The sequence below is a fragment of the Pygocentrus nattereri genome, chromosome 9 (genome assembly GCF_015220715.1).
Source record: "Pygocentrus nattereri isolate fPygNat1 chromosome 9, fPygNat1.pri, whole genome shotgun sequence".
NCBI classification, from domain to species: domain Eukaryota; kingdom Metazoa; phylum Chordata; class Actinopteri; order Characiformes; family Serrasalmidae; genus Pygocentrus; species Pygocentrus nattereri.
The window spans coordinates 27,465,626-27,486,083 of NC_051219.1; the positions used below are offsets into that span (position 1 = coordinate 27,465,626).

The 20,458-nt window shown below is 40.0% G+C and overlaps 1 protein-coding gene across 2 annotated transcripts in view; it reads left to right on the forward strand.

The window, feature by feature from the left end:
* Window positions 1–19,241, forward strand: part of opn7b (opsin 7, group member b) — a 103,455-nt gene extending 84,214 nt beyond the window's left edge. For both annotated transcript variants that reach the window (XM_037541596.1, XM_017698190.2), the window contains 2 exons: window positions 12,662–12,996; window positions 14,284–19,241. In XM_037541596.1, coding sequence (XP_037397493.1) covers window positions 12,662–12,996; window positions 14,284–14,772 — 824 coding nt within the window. In that variant the 3' untranslated portion in view covers window positions 14,773–19,241. The remainder of the gene's footprint in view (window positions 1–12,661; window positions 12,997–14,283) is intronic.
* The last annotated feature ends 1,217 nt before the right edge of the window (window positions 19,242–20,458 follow it).

A 20,458-nucleotide genomic window follows, 5' to 3' on the forward strand; every position in this document is an offset into this window, starting at 1 on the left:
CTATAATGAGGTGACCGACAAAAATATATACATCTAACTGACACACCACTGACTCACATTGTCACAATTTAAAGCAAATGTACTGACCGGCGAGCAGCCAAATTGTTGATTTATGGTGCTGTAACTGAATGTGTCATGCCAACAGCCACGCAGTGAGATTTAACGTTAAAACACGAACAAAGAGGAAGATATAACATATGATAAAAAACCTCATCATAACATTCACCTAGATGATTCTTTTTAAGTTTAAAAATTAGTATTAGGCCATTTCAGGACTCAGAACTGCCTTGTCCTTGTCTTTTCGTACCTCAACCTGTGTTTGTTTTAGTAATGTCCCCAAAGAGGCCAGCTGTTTTTGACTCACTGTAAATAAAAATATTGCATTTGTTTAAACAGTGCAAGGCTTCTGCAGATTGTGAAAATATAAAAATTCAAACTTCACTTTAGAACAAGCATTTATGGCTGTGTACTCTGCGCGCTTCTTTTATTTTTACAGTTGTAATCCTAAAATCGAGGGTGCTGTGGCCCCTTCAGCACACCTGCATACAAGCAAGAAATGGAATTTACATTTATTGAGTAAATTGGAAAATATTAACTTTGTTGATACCCATGTAAAGTGGGCCCACCTACAAGTTCCAATTTTACTCTATTTTAAACCTGATTTTAAAGAGGACTTGGAATTTCTTGCATCTGTCTTAACTCAACCTCCCTTTCATTTCCATTCTATCTTTGCTTGGTCTTGGTCTTGGTTGTGGTCTTCTCTCTATATATTCAGTCTTCACTCAATCTTGATTAGGCACAGTCCTGGACTTGTAGTACTACTACCTGGGCAAGAACACCATGATATACCAATCCTTGGGCAAGACTCTTAATGTTACATTAGCAAACCTGATTAAACTGTAAGTTGCTTTTGATAAGAACAAATGGTAAATGGAAATCTGTCCATGATAATAAAACATATATAATTAGTAAAACCTGTCATTTATTATGACACATGCTGTTGTTCAGTGATCTGGAAGCACTGAAATACACCACTTCAAATTGTAAATTTATATTTTCTACCATATTTACACTACTGTTCAAAAGTTTGTAATCGCTATTTTTAATAACATTAAACAAAGATACATTCTAATATTATGTTAATAGTTCACAATGTGCTAAATTGTGAATAAATCATCAGTTTTTCTATCTACGCTGTATAAGTTACGCTGTACAGCTATGCTGTATTACCTTGACACGTGATTCCAAACTTGTGGGCAACAGTGTATTTGGACTGAGTTTGTCAGTGAGCAGAACCGGTCATAGACTGAGGCTTTTTTTCTCCTTGGAGACACTACCTCCAGTCAGTGTCTCAGAGGGGATATTTAGCCCCTATCTCTCACCCCCTGTATTTGCCAGAGGTGTGCAGTGAGAAGCTAAATTGATAAGCATCTCTCTATCTGTCTCAGCAGGAACACTCCTCCTGCTCCAGGCTTCAGCTCACTGTCCATTTTCTTAGCTCCACTTACTATAAAGTTGCACTTTGTGGTTCTACAATTACAGACTGTAGTCCATCTGTTTCTCTCCATACTTCGTTGGCCCCCTTTTACCCTGTTCTTCAGTGGTCAGGACCCCCATGGATAATCACAGAGCAAGTACTATTTGGGTGGTGGATCATTCTCAGCACTGATGTAATACTGATATGGTGGTGGTGTGTTAGTGTGTGTTGAGCTGGTCTAAGTGGATCAGAGTATTTAAACACCTTAGTGTCACTTCTGGACTGAGAACCAAAAATGTCCAGCCAACAGCGTCCTGTTGGCAGTGTCCTATGATCACTGATCAAGGACTAGAGACAACACTGTGCAGCAACAGATGAGCTATCGTCTCTGACTTCACATCTATAAGGTGGACTGACAAGGTATGATTATCTAATAGAGTGGACAGAGAGTGGACAAAGAGTTTAAAAACTACAGCAGCACTGCTGTGTCTGATCTAGCACAACACACACTAACACACCACTACCACATCTGTGTTACTGCAGTGCTGAGAATGATGATCATCATCATCATCATCATCGTTGACCGCTAGTCTAGATAGGGTTACGGTAGCCGTTGAGAGAGCAGAGAATCCCAGATGACCCTGTCCCCCGCAACTTCCTCCAGCTCATTCCGAGGGACCCCAAGTCGGTCCCAGGCCAACTTGGAGATATAATCCTTCCAGCGGGTTCTAGGACAACCCCAGGGTCTTGTCCCGGTAGGCCCTGCCTGGAACACCCCCACTGGGAGGCGTCCAAGGGGCATCCAGATCAGATGCCCAAACCACCTCAGCTGGCTCCTCTCAATGCGGAGGAGTAGCAGCTCTACTCTGAGCTCCTCCCGGATGACTGAGCTCCTCACTCTATCACATAGGGTGTAGCCTGCCAACCAATGAAGAAAGCTCATTTCCGCCACTTGTGTTCGCAATCTCATTCTTTCGGTCATTACCCACAGCTCATGACCATACGTTAGGGTCAGGATGTAGATCAACCAGTAAAGACAGAGCTTCACCTTTTGGCTCTTCACCACTACAGTCCAGTACAGTGACCGCATTACTGCTGCCGCCTGTCCCAGCCTGCGGCCGATCTCACGATCCCTCTTCCCGTCGCTTGTGAGCAAGACCCCAAGATACTTAAACTCCTCCACCTTGGGCAGGTCCTTTCCCCTTACCTGGAGTGGGCATGCCATCCTTTTCCAGGCTAAGACCAAGGACTCAGACTTGGAGGTGCTGATCCGCACACGAATCGCTTCACACTCAGCTGCAAACCGCTCCAGTGAGCGCTGGAGGCATCCATGTGATCCAAAAGAACATCATCTGCAAATAGCAGAGACGCCACACATAGTGCCCTCCTGACCCCAGCTATGCCCTGACACTCTGTCTATGAATATCACGAACAAGAGTGGAGACAGGGCACAACCCTGGCGGAGTCCAACGCTAACACTGAAAGAGTCTGACTTAATGCCAAGTATACGGACACAGCTCACTCCGGGAGTACAGAGATTGGATGGCCTGGAAGACCGCCCACAAGATATCTCGAAGAACATGATCATAAGCTTTCTCCAAGTCTAAAAAAACATGTAGACTGGGTTGGCAAGCTCCCATGCCCCCTCAACAATCTATGAGAGGGTGAAAAGCTGGTCCATTGTTCCACGGCTGGGACAGAAACCACATTGTTCCCCCTCAATCTGAGGTTCAACTATCGGTCGGAGTCTCCTTTCCAGCACCTTTGCATAGACTTTCCCAGGGAGGCTGAGCAGTGTGATACTGCAAAGGTTGGCACACACCCTCCAGTCCCCCTTTTTAAAAATAGGGACCACCACCACGGTCTGCCAGTCCAAGGGTACTGTTCGAGGGGTCCATGCAATATTGCAGAGGCATGTTAGCCATGACAGCCCCACTATATCCAGAGCCTTAAGCATCTCTGGATGAATCTCATCCACCCACGGCACCTTGCCACTGAGGAGCTTACCAACTACCTCAGTGACCTCCACCAGGGAAATGGAACTTGAAACCCCCAGGAGCCTCTGGCTCTGACTCCCGTGAGGGAGGCACGTCTCCCGGATTAAGAAGTTCCTCAAAGTGCTCCTTTCACCAACCGACAATATCCTCATTTGAAGTCAAGAGTTTCTCCACCCTTGCTGAATACAGCTTGGACGCAGCCACCCCGACCGCTCCTGAGTTGCCAGACAGTTGTCCAGAACCTCTTTGAGGCTGAACGAAAGTCTTTTTCCATGGCCTCACCAAACTCGTCCCATGCCCCGGATTTTGTTTCTGCCACTATTTAAGCTGCCACTTTTTTAGCCTGTCAGTACCTATCTGCTGAATCGGGAGTCCTTCGGGCCAACCAGTCCCTAAAGGCCTCTTTCTTCAGCTTGACGGCCTCCCTCACCACCGGTGTCCACCAGGCGGTTCTAGGGTTACTGCTCCGACAGGCACCCACAAGCTTTTGGCCACAGCTATGCCTGGCAGCTTCCACAATGGAGGTTTTGAACAGGGTCCATTCAGACCCCATGTCCCTTACCTCCTCCAGGACATGAGAAAAGCTCTCCCGGAGGTGGGAGTTGAAATCATTCCAAACAGGGGCCTCCAACAGTCGTTCCCAGCACACCCTCGCTATTTGCTTGGGCCTACCAGGTCTGACCATCAGTCTTCCCTGTCATCTGATCCAACTAACCACCACTTGGTGATCAGTTGACAGCTCAGCACCTCTCTTCACCCTAGTGTCCAGAACATATGGTCCCAAGTCAGATGAAACGACAACAAAGTCGATCATTGACCTGTGACCCAAGGAGCTCTGGTACCATGTACACTTATGAACATCCTTGTGTTCGAACTTGGTGTTCGCTATGCCTGGCACAGAAGTCCAATAACACTTCACCATTCCGGTTTAGATCGGGCAGGCCGTTCTTCCCAATCACGCCTCTCCAGGTCTCCCAGTCATTGCCAACGTGGGCATTGAAGTCTCCCAGTAAGACTATGGAGTCTGTAGGTGGGACCCTTTCCAGAACCCCGCCCACTCGCTCCAAGAAGGCCGAATACTCTGACCTGTTGTTTGGTGCATAAGCACAGACAACAGTCAAAGTTTTCCTCTCTGCAATTTTAATTTGCAGTGAGGCGACCCTCTCATTCACTGGGACAACCTTCAACTGCATGGTCACCAGCTGGGGACTCGTGAGTACCTTGTGGGTGGTAGGCCACATGGCCTCCCCACATTGCCTCTTCGGGCTGAGCTCGGCCGGGTTATGTGGGCTGCCTGGCCACCAGGCGCTCGCCGTGGAACACTACCCCAGGCCTGGATTCAGGGGTAGGTCCCGGTGACACTTTCCTAGGCAGGGTACACAATTTTTTGTGCATATCATGCATGGAATGGTTTGGATCACGTTAGTCTGGGTCTTGACTCCAGACCTGTTCGCCCTGGCAGACCCTACCAGGAGCATATTTCTCCCGACGACTTAGCTCTGAAGATCCCTAGACCACACAAGTCCTGCTGCCACGACAAGGCCCCAATCCAGGAAGGGGCTGAGAATGATCCACCACCCAAGTAGTACCTGCTCTGGGAGGGTCCATGGGGGTCCTGACCACTGAAAAACAGGGTAAAAGTGGACAGAGAAACAGATGGACTACAGTCTGTAATTTTAGAACTACAAAGTGCACCTATATAGTAAGTGGAGCTAAGAAAATGAACAGTGAGTGTAGAAACAAGGAGGTGGTCATAATGTTATGACTGATCTGTGTTTACTTAATAAACCATTAGATTACAACTGGACTATGTTTATAGAATCATATAAAACTCATTGTCATTCAATCTTAGGATGATTATCCATGCAAAGAATCATTTAAGCCTACAAATGGTTCTGTGAGTGTTCACGATTTGAAATAGAACCATTGTCTTTCCCAAAGAACTTACTTAACCATATTTTTTTGAGAATGATGTTTTATGACACAATGCAAAGCTAAATTACATATCTGGAAATAGTTTGCTGTTGTTGGAAGAAAATCCCATATCTCCAAAATGATAACTTTACAGGAGAAAGAAAAAACACACTTTACTTTAAATGTATGTCAATGGAACCAGACTATTTCCAAGTCATTAGAGGCATTTATTTTGGTCCATTCATCATGACAACTGAAAAATGACAAAAATGGAGAGAAATCTTGCAACAGCAATGATTTCAAATGAAAAGATTTGTGAAATCCTAGGTCGGCTGATCATTTGTTAAATCACAAACATAATCTCATGCAGGCTGTACACAGTGTTTTATTGATTGGATATTCTATGAAAGTGTGGCAACTGGAGGAGTAAAAATGGTCAGAATTCTGATTCTGGGTCTAGACAACATGCTTATTATTATTGGACACAGTAAACACATGATACAGTTACCATATATCTGTGTGTAGGGTATTTATATGCACTGTGGAGGCAGAGGAGCCTTGCGTTTTATCCTTTCTGTTCCACAACTGCACCTTATTCCCACCTATCAATATAACCAGCCATTCAGCCTTTGCATGAACACCCTCCTGAAATTGGCCATTTTTCTAGATAGGAGGCAGAAAAAAGGCCAAAGAAACTGAGATAAAAAGACATTTTGACCAAAATATTCTTAAAAATTGTTACCAATGCCACTCCCAGCCATGAATACGCTTAGCAGATGTATAATTTAATTTCTTGAGAGTGCGAGAGGGAGAGAAAGAGAGAGAGAGAGAGAGAGAGCGCGCAAAAAAATAAGTTTATGTTTATGCACTGATTGATCACTTCACCTCCTTGCTTCTACATTCATTGTCAGTTTTATCAGCTCCACTGACCATATAGATGCACTTTGTAGTTTTACAATTACAGACTGTAGTCCATCTGTTTCTCTGCATACTTTGTTACGCTGTTCTTCAATTGCCAGGACCCCCACAGGACCACCTCAGAGCAGGTAATATTTGGGTGGTGGATCATTCTCAGCACTGCAGTGACACTAACGTGGTGGCGGTTTGTTAGTGTGTGTGCTGGTATGAGTGGATCAGCCCCAGCAGTGCTACATTTAGAGTGCTTTATGAATTTTAAATTATTTTTATTTTGTACGGATATGGAAGGTCACACTGTTAGGCTGATTTTACACACTGAAACTGTTGAGCAACTGTAGTTGCTTGAAGCCTACAAGAAGCTAAATTGCACTTTAGGTATGCAGTGGAAAAGGATTCTGCAACTCACTCGAAATAACAGGTTCAATTGATAACACATCACATTAAATAAAAATTAAACGCAAATTTAATTTTTAAAGGCTCAATGTTCACTGTGTGTAAAACATTAATAAAAACAGAATATGATGATTTGCAAATCCATTTCAACCTGTATTCAATTGAATACACTACAAAGACAAGATATTTAATGTTCAAACGGATGAACTTTATTGTTTTTATTCACTAAATATTCACTCATTTTGAATTTGATGCCTGCAACACATTCCAAAGAAGTTGTTCAACAGTTTAAGAACAACGTTTCTCAATGTGCAATTGCAAGGAATTTAGGGATTTCATCGTCATAGGGATACAGTCCATAATATTAACAAAAGTTTCAGACTACAAATCTCTGCAAGTAAGCGGCAAGGCAGAAAACCAACATTGAACGCCTGTGACCTTCGATCTGTCAGGAGGTACTTCATTAAAAACCGGCATCATTCTGTAACGGATATTACCACATGGGCTCAGGAACACTTCAGAAAACCACTGTCAGTGAACACAGTTCGTCGCTCCATCTACAAGTGTAAGTTAAAACTCTGCCATGCAAAGTGAAAGCCATACATCAATAACACCCAGAAACGCCGCCGGCTTCTCTGGGCCCGAGCTCATCTGAGATGGACCAATGCAAAGTGGAAAAGTGTCCTGTGGTCTGACGAGTCCACATTTCAAATTGTTTTTGGAAATCATGGACGTCGTGTCCTCCGGGCCAAAGAGGAAAAGGACTGTCTGGATTGTTATCAGTGCAAAGTTCAAAAGCCAGCATCTCTGATGGTGTGGGGGTGTGTTAGTGCCCATGGCATGGGTAACTTGCACATCTGTGAAGGCACCATTAATGCTGAAAGGTACATACAGGTTTTGGAGCAACATATGCTGCCATCCAAGCAACGTCTTTTTCAGGGACGTCCCTGCTTTTTTCAGCAAGACAATGCCAAGCCACATTCTGTGTTACAACAGTTGCCAAATGAGAAGCTGATTTCAGCCTCATAATTACTCGAACGTTAAGAGACATTTTAGAAGAAATTGTTCTACATAACATTCTGCAAGAAATTGTGAGCCAGAGATGTGAGAAATGTGGCTTACAGCTAAGCTAATGCGTAAAGAATAGCAGAGTGTGTCTGCGTTTTCATTTATATTAAATTTGTCAGCCTACATTAACACATTAGCATATACTGATACATATTGCCAATATGGTAAAATGAACATAAAATGTTGTGGCTCCCAAGATCGTTTGGTTTTTGTTGAAAGGATAAAATCGCTCTTCTTTGGGTTGAACATTTGGGTTGCCAACCCCTGACCTGTATAATCATTTTGATGAGTGTTTTCTGTTTGCAGTGCATGTATGAGTTTGTAAAGTGTTAATAGTGCTATGAATATGGTCTTGTCAGCCACTGTAGCTTTTGTGTGTAGCTACTGGTGACCCTTAAAATTGAATTTACAAATAAAAGACCAAAATATTGCTGATTTAAGCAATGTGGTAAGAAAGACAGACGCATGTATAATATTACTTCTTTGGCCTGTTGGTATAATATTACTTCATAATTTATTCTAGCTTACAGCTTGGCTGCCTTTGCTAAGCTTTGCAATATGCATGCAAAAAAAGATCTCACTGTTACAATGCTGACAGTTTCACATAATTGGCAGTGTTGTTTCTCATAAAAATGAAATGATGAAGTGAATAGATGAATAAATGCTTTCCTAGCACTCTAAAAGGGCATGTTGAATGTTGTCTCGTACCTTGTGAAAGAATTCACTGTTGATAGATAATTAAGGATAAATAGTGAGATGAAATGAACTTTGTCTCTGAAGTGATGAATAGAAATGAGTTCTGTGAGATTTTAGAAAATGAAAGATTCATATACAAAACCTTTCCCCTTCTCATGGTGATGTGCTTATGTAAATAGGAAAAAAGGATACTGTAGACGTTAATTTACATTCACGAGGTCACACACTGTAACTAAAGGCTCTCATAAATATGTGCCTGGAGAACTCAATGTTTAATGCTTCCTTTAAAGGGCCATTTTACTTTTCTTTGCATGTAAGAGAATGCAACATTAAAAATAAGCATAAACAAACAAACCAATGTCCCAGTCCATGCAGTTTAATATGAAATGTGTATGTCTAAGTTGATTCTGTGATGCATGTGGAAGGAATAGTGATCATATTGACTGCTTTCTGCCTGAGAAAGCACACAAGCATTTCATTGTTCTTTACTAAAAGGAAAAAGGATGCTGTAAATTCATTTATTTCGCAAAGAACTAAGAACTGTTGCAGCTGTGAAGATATAGTTCTGTGGGATGTGCAGTAATGGCTGATGTCATCTTTATACAAATGAGGTCTCGCTGTCATTATTGTGCTTTTTTGTGCTATCTGGGGGTGGTCTCGTTTGATATCAGCCTGAGGCTTAGCATCTAATGAAAACAGTTGCAAATATATAAAGTGCAAAACAATGTGTTAAGTTTTTACATTCATGTTTACAAACATAAAGGCTGCCTAGATTTCTGGGTGGACAATTTGCATCTAGTCAGCATAGAATTTACCTAGTATGTATCCAAGCAAGAGCTCCACTGTCTTCGGCAACACGACCAATAAGAGCACACAAATGTAAACTAAGAAGGTATATTGATGTGTTGATTGCTTTTTTAACTATTCTGGCTTTGTTGTGCATCAGCTTCAGAAATGGCTTCCTTCTGGGAAGACAGCCATGCAGACCGAGTTGATGCATTTTGCGACATGTGGTCTGAGCATTGACAGGCTGGCCTCCCACTTCTTCAACCTCTACAGCAATGCTGGCAGCACTCATGCATCTGTTTTTTAAGCCAACCTCTGGATATGATGCTGAACACATGGAGTCAACTTCTTTGTTGAAGTTGAAGTCAGCTTCTGATTCAAATTCATTCTTAATCAAATTCTTATTCAATAGAAGTTAAAGATATATTTACTTTCTCATTGACATTCTCCTCCTTATCCTGGCTGGTAACATCAGTTCCAAGTCATTCAGATGCTCTTGAAAAAAAAAAAAAATCTCAAATCTTGAGCTTTATCTGTAATAACGTTTTTTTACAGCTTTCCCTTTAAAAATATAAATGTGTCAGTCTGAATGCTAAGCAAAACTAGAGCATAAATGCAACATATCATTTTCAGCTTTGGTCTAGACCAAGGGAACCAAACTACAAGTACAAAAGTACCTTTTTAAACTTAATACATCTTTCTACTAAACTTCTTTACGTCTATATCATTCACTCACTGTTAAACTTTGCCCTAAAATGTATTAGGGTTGAGGCCCAAATAGGCTTCTAATGCCAAAAAATTTAACAATAAATCTGTCTTTCTCTCATATATATGCATAATAGATACATAGTCAATATTATTGTATTGAAAAGCAGAAGTAGAGCAAGTAACCAAGGTAAATCATAAATCTAACGAAGAGAATGAATGTTTCAAACTGTTTCAAAACATCTTCCTACAAAGGTTCAAAACTAATTAAAACATCTGAGACCATTTAATTTTCTTTGTTTGATGCTTAAACTGTTCTTGTCGTTTCCAATCAAGGGTTTGTCTAGTGCAGAGGCCAGCAACCCAAATGTTAGGAAAAGCCATTTTATCCTTTTAACAAAAATTAAACCATCTTGGGAGCCTCAACATTTAAGTCCATTTTACCATCTTGGCTGCATGTCTCAATATGTGCTAATATACTTGTATAGGCTAAAAATATAATATAAACAAAAGAGCAGACTTACTTTGCTCTGCTCTAAGTTATAGCTCAGCTATAGCTGCTTTCCTCACATCTCCAGCAGGAAACTTTCCCACAAAAGTGAAGTAGTTTTTTTGTCAAATGTCACTCAATGTTTAATTTTTTACGAGGCTGAAGTCAACTCTTCATTCGCCATCTTCTTGTTTGACGTATCCTGTTCCACTTTAAAGGGAGCCTGAGGTTCCAGAGAGTAACTGCTGCACCATTTAAGGTGGAACGGGAGAATTTGAACAAGAAGCTGACAAACAAAACTTTTTAGTGCTTGAAAGTTTCTTGTTGCAAATGAAATGTATCAGGAAACCAGCTGCAGTACTTATTAATGCAAATATGTCCATTCATCTCCAAATTATCAATGTCCATCTTAAATCTTTCTCTGTGCAATTTTGTTAGGTGCTAGCTCTGTGAGACTGTTGTCTACGTTGCTATGGTGACCAGCGGTCTGTGCGGTCTGTGCGCCAACCACCAGTAAACTAGCAGTTGTTAAAGAGTAAACTAGCAGTTGTACATCAATTCCAGTGTTTAAGACCATTTGTTGTTAAAGTGTTAGAGCGATCAGCAGAGCTTTATTTTACTGCAAAGGAGGATTATTTTTATTTTACCTGTAAGTCTAATTCTGCTGTGGAGCCACAACAGGGCTCCAGAGACACATGATGCCCGCCGCTGGTCTAGTGTATATCTGTGTTTATACCTGTTGGTGATTTTGTCACTCTGAGAATGCCACATCCCGACCATTAATATTACTATAAAAGGAGAACAGGGACAAAGTAACTAAGCCATCATTTCCACACAAACCTAGTACAACTCTTGTTAAATCATGGCCATGGATGGATGCACCATTGATGAGATTAAAATATGCTCCCTGATAAAAGAATGCATCTCTGCAGCTGTGAGATGCTGATGCTCATAATTCTGATCTTTTTACGAGCACAGCCTGAAGCAGGCAAATAAGCAAACAGTACATAGGGCAAATCTTTCTTTTCCTCCACATAATAATCTTGATTTGGAGCCATCCCCTTTGAAACCCCAAACCCTATGGAGAGACAGTAATTACATCCCATAAAATAAGAGCGGTTTGAGGCCCAGTTCAGTGAGAAGAGGAAAAGAAGGATTGCATAACATTCCAGTTCTCTTGGGCCATGGACGCTGCATTAAGCTCCATGGAATTGGGCGATATCTGTCTCCTCAGAAGATGTGATTAACCCTTGGTTGCTATTCGTATCTAAATATATGCGCAGCATCATGCAACTGTCTGCATATGTCAACTGTTCTTAACTTGTGCCGTATAAGCTAACTGGAGTATGGTATTTGAGCGATATAAGCAGTGTGATATTGTGACTTCTGACTGAAGCCAGTGTGAAGAGAGTGAAATTTGAAATGAAATGCAGTTCCTTCAACCCAAAAGCTTTTAGGGAGCAGGAAAGTGGGTTTGAAGTGATTGAAGGCTGCATAAAAAGATAACCAAATTACTGGTGGAGGCACAATGAGGTCATTAGAATTTCCTTCAGTTCCAATCTTAGCATCTGCACTAATAAACTTACTAAGGTTTTGGTGACAGTTGGTTGCCAATTGGCAGTGGTGAACCATCATTATAAGAGCTAGGCCTTCAGTTTAGGCCAGTGACATCTAGAAAGTTTCTGCAAAGGGCTCATCTAAGCGTTGTCCCTATCGTCAGGAGACTGCGAGTTCGATCACTGGTGATGCTACAGCCATGTGTGGCCAGGAGTCCAAAAGGAGCACAATGGGCCTCGCTCTCTGGGTGGGTAGATGGCCACAACCATCCTCTCCCCACCCCCCCTTACCCAATGCAATGCAATGCAGGCATCTGTTAGCTGACAGAACTGGCAGTTGACGCTTTACCTCCGAGCACATTTGGCTGTCCAATGACATTGTGTGAGTAGCAGTTCTAAAGATGTGGTGGTGCTTCACAGGTCTTAGAGGAAGCCTGTGCTAGCCTTCGCCCTCTTAGCACTGGTGGTATCATGTGACTGGGGGAGTCCTAACTAGTAGGTGGAATTGGATACAAATAAATTCTGGAGAATATGGGGGAAAACTACAGCTACAGCTTCAGATCTTCTACATAATTCTAATTATTATTATTATTATTATTATTATTATTATTATTATTATTATTATTATTATTATTGTCTGTCTCACTCTCTTCACCCCAAGGTAACAAGTTCTCCTCGTCCCATGCCCTGCTGCTGGTGGTGGGGGTCTGGTGTTATTCTGCCATTTTTGCTGTGGGTCCTCTGTCTGGCTGGGGTCAGTATGGCTCTGAGCCGTACGGGACGGCCTGTTGCATCGACTGGTATGCCCCCTACCACAGCCAGCCTGCCATGTCCTACATCATCTGCCTCTTCTTCTTCTGCTACATCGTGCCGTGCACCATCATCTTCCTCTCCTATGCCTATATCCTCATGACGGTGCGGGGGTCCCAACAGGCCGTGCAACAGCATGTCTCCCCGCAGAACAAAATTGTCAATGCTCAAACCCTCATCGCGAAGGTGCGATTCTTAAACCTTGGTAAAGTAACACAAGCATCACGTCACTGTCATAAGAAAAACTTGTATCTATGTGTCATTGCAAAATATAGCTGTTGAAAATGTATCAACCTCATTACATTATTGAGAGAATGTTCAAAATATTCATATGACATATCATTCAAAAATTCATTCATATCACAGTCAACATTAATACATTAAAATAACGCAAATTCCCGTACCTGTGTGAAAAAAAAATTACTAGTAAAAAAAGAAGCAGTCCTTTGTAAAAGAAGCAGCGTTCCCTTACCGGTGACAGGGTCACACTTAAAAAGCCCCACCCCCAACACCCAATCACCCAGTTCAATGACAACGTTCGTCCACCACAAAGGGGATTCATATTAAAAGGTATAAAATCACATCAGATAGAAATACAGTTACTAATGAAATTGGTAGTTATTAACATTACTGCTTATAGGTATGTTGAATATAACATGAATATAATAGTTATTCTGTTGCTTTGCATGTGTTCAACATCAGCGTCTGACCTCACAAATGCTCTTCTGGATGAATGGAGAAAAATTCCCACAGACACATTCCAAAATCTTGTTTCCCAGAAGAGTGGAAGGTGTTATAGCTACAAACCTCATATTAATGTCTATGGATTTAAAATGGGATGTCATAAAGGCTCCCGTACATGTGGTGTGTTAAGTTTCTGGAGTAGTTTAATACAAATGCAGACAGTTATCTAGTTTTTTTTACCATATCTGGGATGGAAAAGCTCAATCAATCATGCTACCTACACTATTAATGAACAGTAACTAATAGATACTTTTTAGCATGATTATTTGCAAAATGATAACTGGTGACCTTCTCTTTCATTGTTTAGAATGTGAGCTTTTTCATGGAGCTATTTTTTTAAACTCAACAATAAAAATTAAGTAGCAAGATTTTCCAATGGCACTACTGAAGAGCTGGTAAGACTGAAGCAGGTCATCACAATATTCTTTTTGTCTCTTTTATCTTCTGCTTTTGTCTTCTATCAACTCAGAGGCACAATTTAAGACTTGGAAAAAACTAATTCTGATCATGTGACCTGTTGCCTGCTTTCCTTTTTTTCTATGGTCACTCAGTCTAATTTGTTAGCCATTTTTAAGATAAGATAAGGCTTTATTGTGATTCACATCACACGTGGTATATAAGGTGGAATGAAATAGTGTGCTCAAGGTCCCAGTTAACTCCCAAAAGTAACTCCCAAAAGTGCTGGTTGATGTATTAATATTTCTGTCTTGCTGTTTTTACACTACATAGCTCTCCGTGGCAGTGTGCATAGGCTTCCTGGTGGCATGGAGTCCATACGCTGCCGTGTCCATGTGGGCAGCCTTCGTGAATCCGAACATGGTCCCTCCTGTAGCATTTGCCTTTGCAGCCATTTTCGCTAAGTCCTCCACCCTTTACAACCCTATGGTCTACCTGGGCTTCAAGCCCAACTTCCGCAAATCCCTCTGCAGGGACGTCGCCAAGTGCAAGCGAGCTTTGTGCCCATGCTTGTGCCGGTCAGAGGCGGCGCAGAAGAGCACGTGTCATTCTTCGCAGCACAGCAAAGAGGAGTGCCACTCCACCCGGCTCTCCAATGGACTTCATGAAAGTCACCGGACCTGCAGGCACTGTCCAGATGGTAGCAAAGGTCCATGCACGGACACTACTCCGCAAAGAACAGCGATGATTCTTACTGGATCCACACACAGCGAGGTGGTGGTTAGCCAGCTGTCCAATGAGATGCAGAGTGACTTTCTTTAGAGCAAGGATGAACTGGAAAGACAGTTTTGAGAGTTTAAACAAAACCAAACAAAAAAAGAAACAGATGGGATTTGTACAGAAATGAAAAGAGAGATGACAGGATGGGGTCATTTTTTTAGGTTCTGCATGGAGATCCATCCTGCCTCCTCGCAGGAAAAAATAAGCCTCAAATATTTTGATACTGCCAGATATAACAGTATAAAGCAAACCAATGAACAAACACAGGCATGGGGTTTTTAGCCTGTTATCTTGTGAGTGACTGTATAAAATTTGGAATTTTAATGACATTGGTTTGCTTGGATTGAGCACACCTGTACACAATGGAGGTGCATCTGCCATTCAAACGAGCTTTGGGAGATTCTCCATCTGTTCTGCACTTTCCTGTCTGCTGATGCATTCAGAAGGTCAATTTCTGGTGCACATGTAGTCAATACTGCTCACAACTTTGGAATCACCTATCACAATACCTCTGGATATTTAATAACTCATACATTTTTTTCAGCATTTCAAGTATTTGAAATAGCAAGTTCTGAAATGGGTGTCATTGACGTTACATGCATTTTTGTGTCCATTATTTTCCAAATAATATATAATAATATAAAATAACAGCAAATAATATATACTAATATAATATATAATAATAACTCTTTCATGCGGCCAGTTTTGGTGCATCCATTTAAATTTAATTTTAGTTTATTTTTGCCTGCAAAAGTCTAAAACTGTCAGGTGATGGATTCATTTGTGTTGATTAAGTAAAGTATCAAAAAAAATGCGAGTATAAACTCAAGTTCAAGGACAAAGTTTCTACTAGGTTGAAAAGTCAGGTGACACAACCAGTGCGTCAGCTGGTGCAACCAGACAATCACACTTTCAATAACTGAAATAGGAAAAGCTTTGATAACATTATATCACTATAACTATACTTAAGATATAAAATACACATGGATATAAATGCAAATATACGTGCAGATATATGTGCAGATATGCACATTATGTCTATTTTAATAAATGTTTCCTAAGTTCAATTGAAATCATTTCTTTTGCTGCATTCATCATGACACTTTAACAAAAGCAAAGGGTAACTGGAGCCTTTAAATTATGCAAAAAGTAAAAATAAAAAAATATGGATGTACAATGTTTTTGCAAAACAGCAACAGTATGTTAGTCGTAATTTCTCCTCTGGAACCACAGTTGTACTATAGCGACAAAATATTTAAATAGCACTTCATAGTAACAGGCCTTAATGATGATCAAATTATTCAACGCAACAGCAGTCATCAGTGACTGCTGAAGATCTGGCTGAAGGTCAGGCTGCAAATATCCAAAAATTGTCAAAAAGTAGGAAAATAAAATTATAATGCTACTTTCTGCTAGCACCCCTATGGGATTCCAGTAGCATCTCCGAAAGGTCCTAACCAATGCGAGAGCCTGCTTGGCTGTATCTACCTATAAACAGCATTAAAAAATCCTGATTGGACAATTTTGTTTCCACTTAAAACTTTGCAATAGAATTAGAGTGTTACTGTAGTACTTCCAGAGTTAAATTTCAGGCATATTAACAAGATTTTCTATATTTTTTTTATTTTACAGAATTCATGAAGGCTTTCCTGAAGACTTTCTATCTAATCAATAAAATTATAATTTCATTTAGATATCAGGAGTTATATATATTTATTCATATTTGTAAAAAAATGGCAAAACCAAATTGTATCAATTTAGGTTTTGATTCTGTTTTTCAAATCTCTTCTGGATATTAATTTCATTATAACTTGTAGAACTTTCATCATTCTAGAACTCTAGAACTTAGTTTTACCTTTCCTTGCTGATGAAGTAGCATAATAGCATATCATATACAATATCATATTACAACAATTTCATACAAATCTGCAATAAAATTAGTATTATATTGATATTGATATCAAACTTCTGAGCGGTGATTCCAAACCTTTAGCCGGCAGAATCATCTACTATCATTCTTCTTCTGCTTTTATGGCTATGCATCCCAAGTGCAGGGACAGAGACCCTGAGATGAATTCTCAACGGGTGTAACAAAATCATTCTTAGGGACTCTTTTCAACCAAGCCTCAAATCTAAGACTTATGTTTATGCTATATTTAAAATACTTGTGCAATGTTATGGTATACCTCTTGTCTGTCCATCTTTGGTCAGGTGACTGTGAATGTCATTGTAATGATACAGGTTCCTTTGGCAAATGAAATTACAATTTATTTAAGTTTCTTTAATTGGAAAGAGGCCTGTGTGTATCTGTAAAGCTGGTCTGAAATAAACTGTGCATCACTGTGTATATATATCCTTCATGTCAGGTCACAGAAGGTGGAACTGTGTGAGATTCTAAACTATCTAATCATTTTCATGAAGTCTGAGGAATACAACAAAATATAGTTGTGTGCAAAAGACCGCCCAGTCGCTTATTTCATTTCCAGTCAAAATGGTCTTTACCACAAATTCTTCTCTGTGGAAAATGAAGGCCCTTTAACACCAAGTCTGATTTTTACAGGTGTTTAAAAATCAGGCTGACCAAATAGAGCTCTGTTGTTATGGTTACAGCCAAAACAAATTAGCATCAGGATGGCAGCAGAACTCGTCTTGCATCTAGCAGAACGCAACAGCTTATGCAATAAGCTGACTATAAAAATGCAGATGTGAAAGAAAATATTTGGCTCAGCTGAAAGGGCAGAGAATGATAGTGAGTACCTTAGACAGTCTGTATATAGCCATTTTTAGTTTTTCTAGGTTCAGGTTAATCTGTTCATGCCCATGATCATTTCACTTGATAAGATACCATTTTTGCAGTGTTTAAATGAGAGCAGCAGTAAGCAGAAGCAGAGCTTGAATAGAGGGAGATGAGCTCAGTGTGCGCTTTTAAGTACAGTGCTTCAAAGAAAAATGATGAATTAATGATCACTGTTTCTCAAAAAATTAATTCCTTTTATTCTCTTTCATGTTATACACATTGGATACGGTGTCAAGATTCTACGACATTAAAAATCGCATTTCAATTTCCATTTTGTTTGTCTGAAAAAAAAATCATACTTGGTGTAAAAAGGCATTTATTCCCTCGAAATAGGTAGATTTGCAGCTTAATTTACAAACATGTTTTACTGAAGAATTCATGAAAGCGCTTTACTGACAGACTTCAGCAGCTGCCCGTTGACTATTATATGTCAGAACAAAACATCTTCCCAACTTTACAGGAGAAGGAAAAAACACACTTTATTTGAATTTTTTTCCAAGTCATTTTGTTTTGGTCCATACATCATGAAATTCACACACAATGTAAAGGACAAAAATGTTCAAATTATATCAAAAACTGAAAAACGTCATAGAGATATGAGGTTCCGACAGCAGCGATAAGTGCTGTGGGTCAGCAGGTTCTCTATTCTCCTTCAAGTACTTATGGCTGTTCATTGTAATTGACTGTATGCTACAGGTCTTTTCTGATCTGAGGGCATTTTCTTGATTTTCTTTTTTTAAATTCTTCTTTCGGCATGATTCAACATGATACCCATGGTGTGGAAAGGGTGGCTCTACACATTCAGGAAATGTTTACACTGCTTTTCTGTGCTGTATTATCACAAAGATAGAGAATCAGATATAGAAACTTTGAATTTGACATGCTGGCAGTTTGTAGAACTCAGAGAGTTAACCTTCCTGAACTATTGCATCTTCCTGAGTGCAAAAATCTCTCTAGGAAATGCCTTTTTTCAGTCTAAAAAGTAGCTATGACTGACCTCTGGGTTTGAAGCATGGCAATGGAACACCCTGAGACAAAAGTGTGCAGTACACAGACATATGCCGACTGTTTTTCTAGAATCTGGTCAACGTTCAATAATAAAAACGCTTAAGCACTGATATTACCAGTTGCTATCATCAGTAACCAGTGAGGATATCATAATACTTATGCTGAATATCAGAATGATGCATCAACAATAAGGCTATCATTGTAGACATGAATTATTTACTATTGCTGCACATGTCCAGCATCATATGAAATCATGTTAGTAGTTACTCATACACTTACTGTGTGAACATGACAGCAAAAATTGTAATTGCAATCTGTGCAACATGAAGATTTCCATGGCAGGGACGAGATAAAAATGATGCAATGTAATAAAATATTTCCCTCAAACTTGAGACAGTTCTTAAGGTATGTGTCATTTTAAAAATTGCAGTCTCGTGGGCCTCATCATTATTGTTGGAGTTGCTGTCTGGATAGAAATATTTGGTTTGCAATGTGTAGAGTGTCCTTTATTGTTTGTACCACTCACCTAATTCATCACCTAAAATGGTCCAAGCTTGAGCCTGAGTTAGAGTAGTAAATCAAGGTAGATAATCAAGAACTCAGCACAACTGACTTGACTACTGTCCTTTTGTTTGTCAGTATGCAAAAGAGGAAATATAACTGCATCTCCAGTTATGGTGATCTTGAACTGATTTTCAACATTAAATGTCAGTCTTTCTTCTCACATATGTGCCTTAGTATTTATTTCTTGGGATAATTGATCTGTGCTGGATTAGTGTTCCAGTGAAAATGTCCTGCTGTTCTTTCAGCAGTGAACATATTTGACCCCAGAGAATAAAAAGCATGAACTGTAATAAGTAAAAAAAAAACATAACAACAATATAATGACTGGGTACTACAGGAAATTATCTTAAAGTGGGTCATTTTAAAGTAACAGTGTTCAAATATTACTCCACACCTGAGCTGGGGCAAAATGTACTTTGGAAAGGTTTAGAATATGAACAAAATTTTCCAAGTCTAAACCATGCTGGTTATTTACTGGGTGCAAAATCATGATTTTTTTAAACTAGAAAATATTGTGCTCATTATTTTTAGATGTAGGGGCACAGGTAGATGAGGGAAGATGACAAAAACGTGAGAGGATTGCACAGAAAAAGCAACTCAAATGTAAATGTCATTCATTACATAACTAATTATATTATTAATTATGAGATTACAGTTGTAGCAAAGCAGCAGTGACTGGCCTGTAATGGTAAAATACAGAGAGAATGTTGTATGTATTGTATATAAGATAATAAGATGATATACAGCTACATTTTTGCTTTTAAGTAAGCTAAAATTATAAATCTGACTCCCGTCATTGGAGTAAGGGGCGATACTGAGCTGAAATGAGCCTACGATGTAAAACCATGAACAAAAAACCACAAAACACACAACAGCAAGCTGCCTAATTGGTGTTGATATGAAAAGCTGTTCTAGCTTTGGGCCAGATTTTCACCCTGTACCCTGGATGTTTGTTTTCTTTGGGGATTTTTCTACAGCCACAGCATCTGCCAACATGGTTTAAACAGTGCTCTGTGGATAAGTGCCTACAGAGAACAACAAAGCCAAGCATGCAGCAACTTTTCTCCAACATCCTCTAGCTTACAGCTCTTACTAGTCACTGGGATCTCTCACTAAGGCAGTTTTAATGTAGTCTTCTTTATTTGTTTTTAAGTCTGTAAATGTCTTTCTCTTTTTGTTGGTTGTTTATACGTAACATAGTTTTTAAGAGTCTGCTAGGTAATAATTTCAGAGCACATTACTATGTATTATTTAGTCACAAATCTGAGTAAAAGTAAACAGAGATTTGGGACTTCACACTCTAGTTATACCATTTTGCATTTAGCAGGCAATAATGGAAGCCATATTGCTGTTAAACAT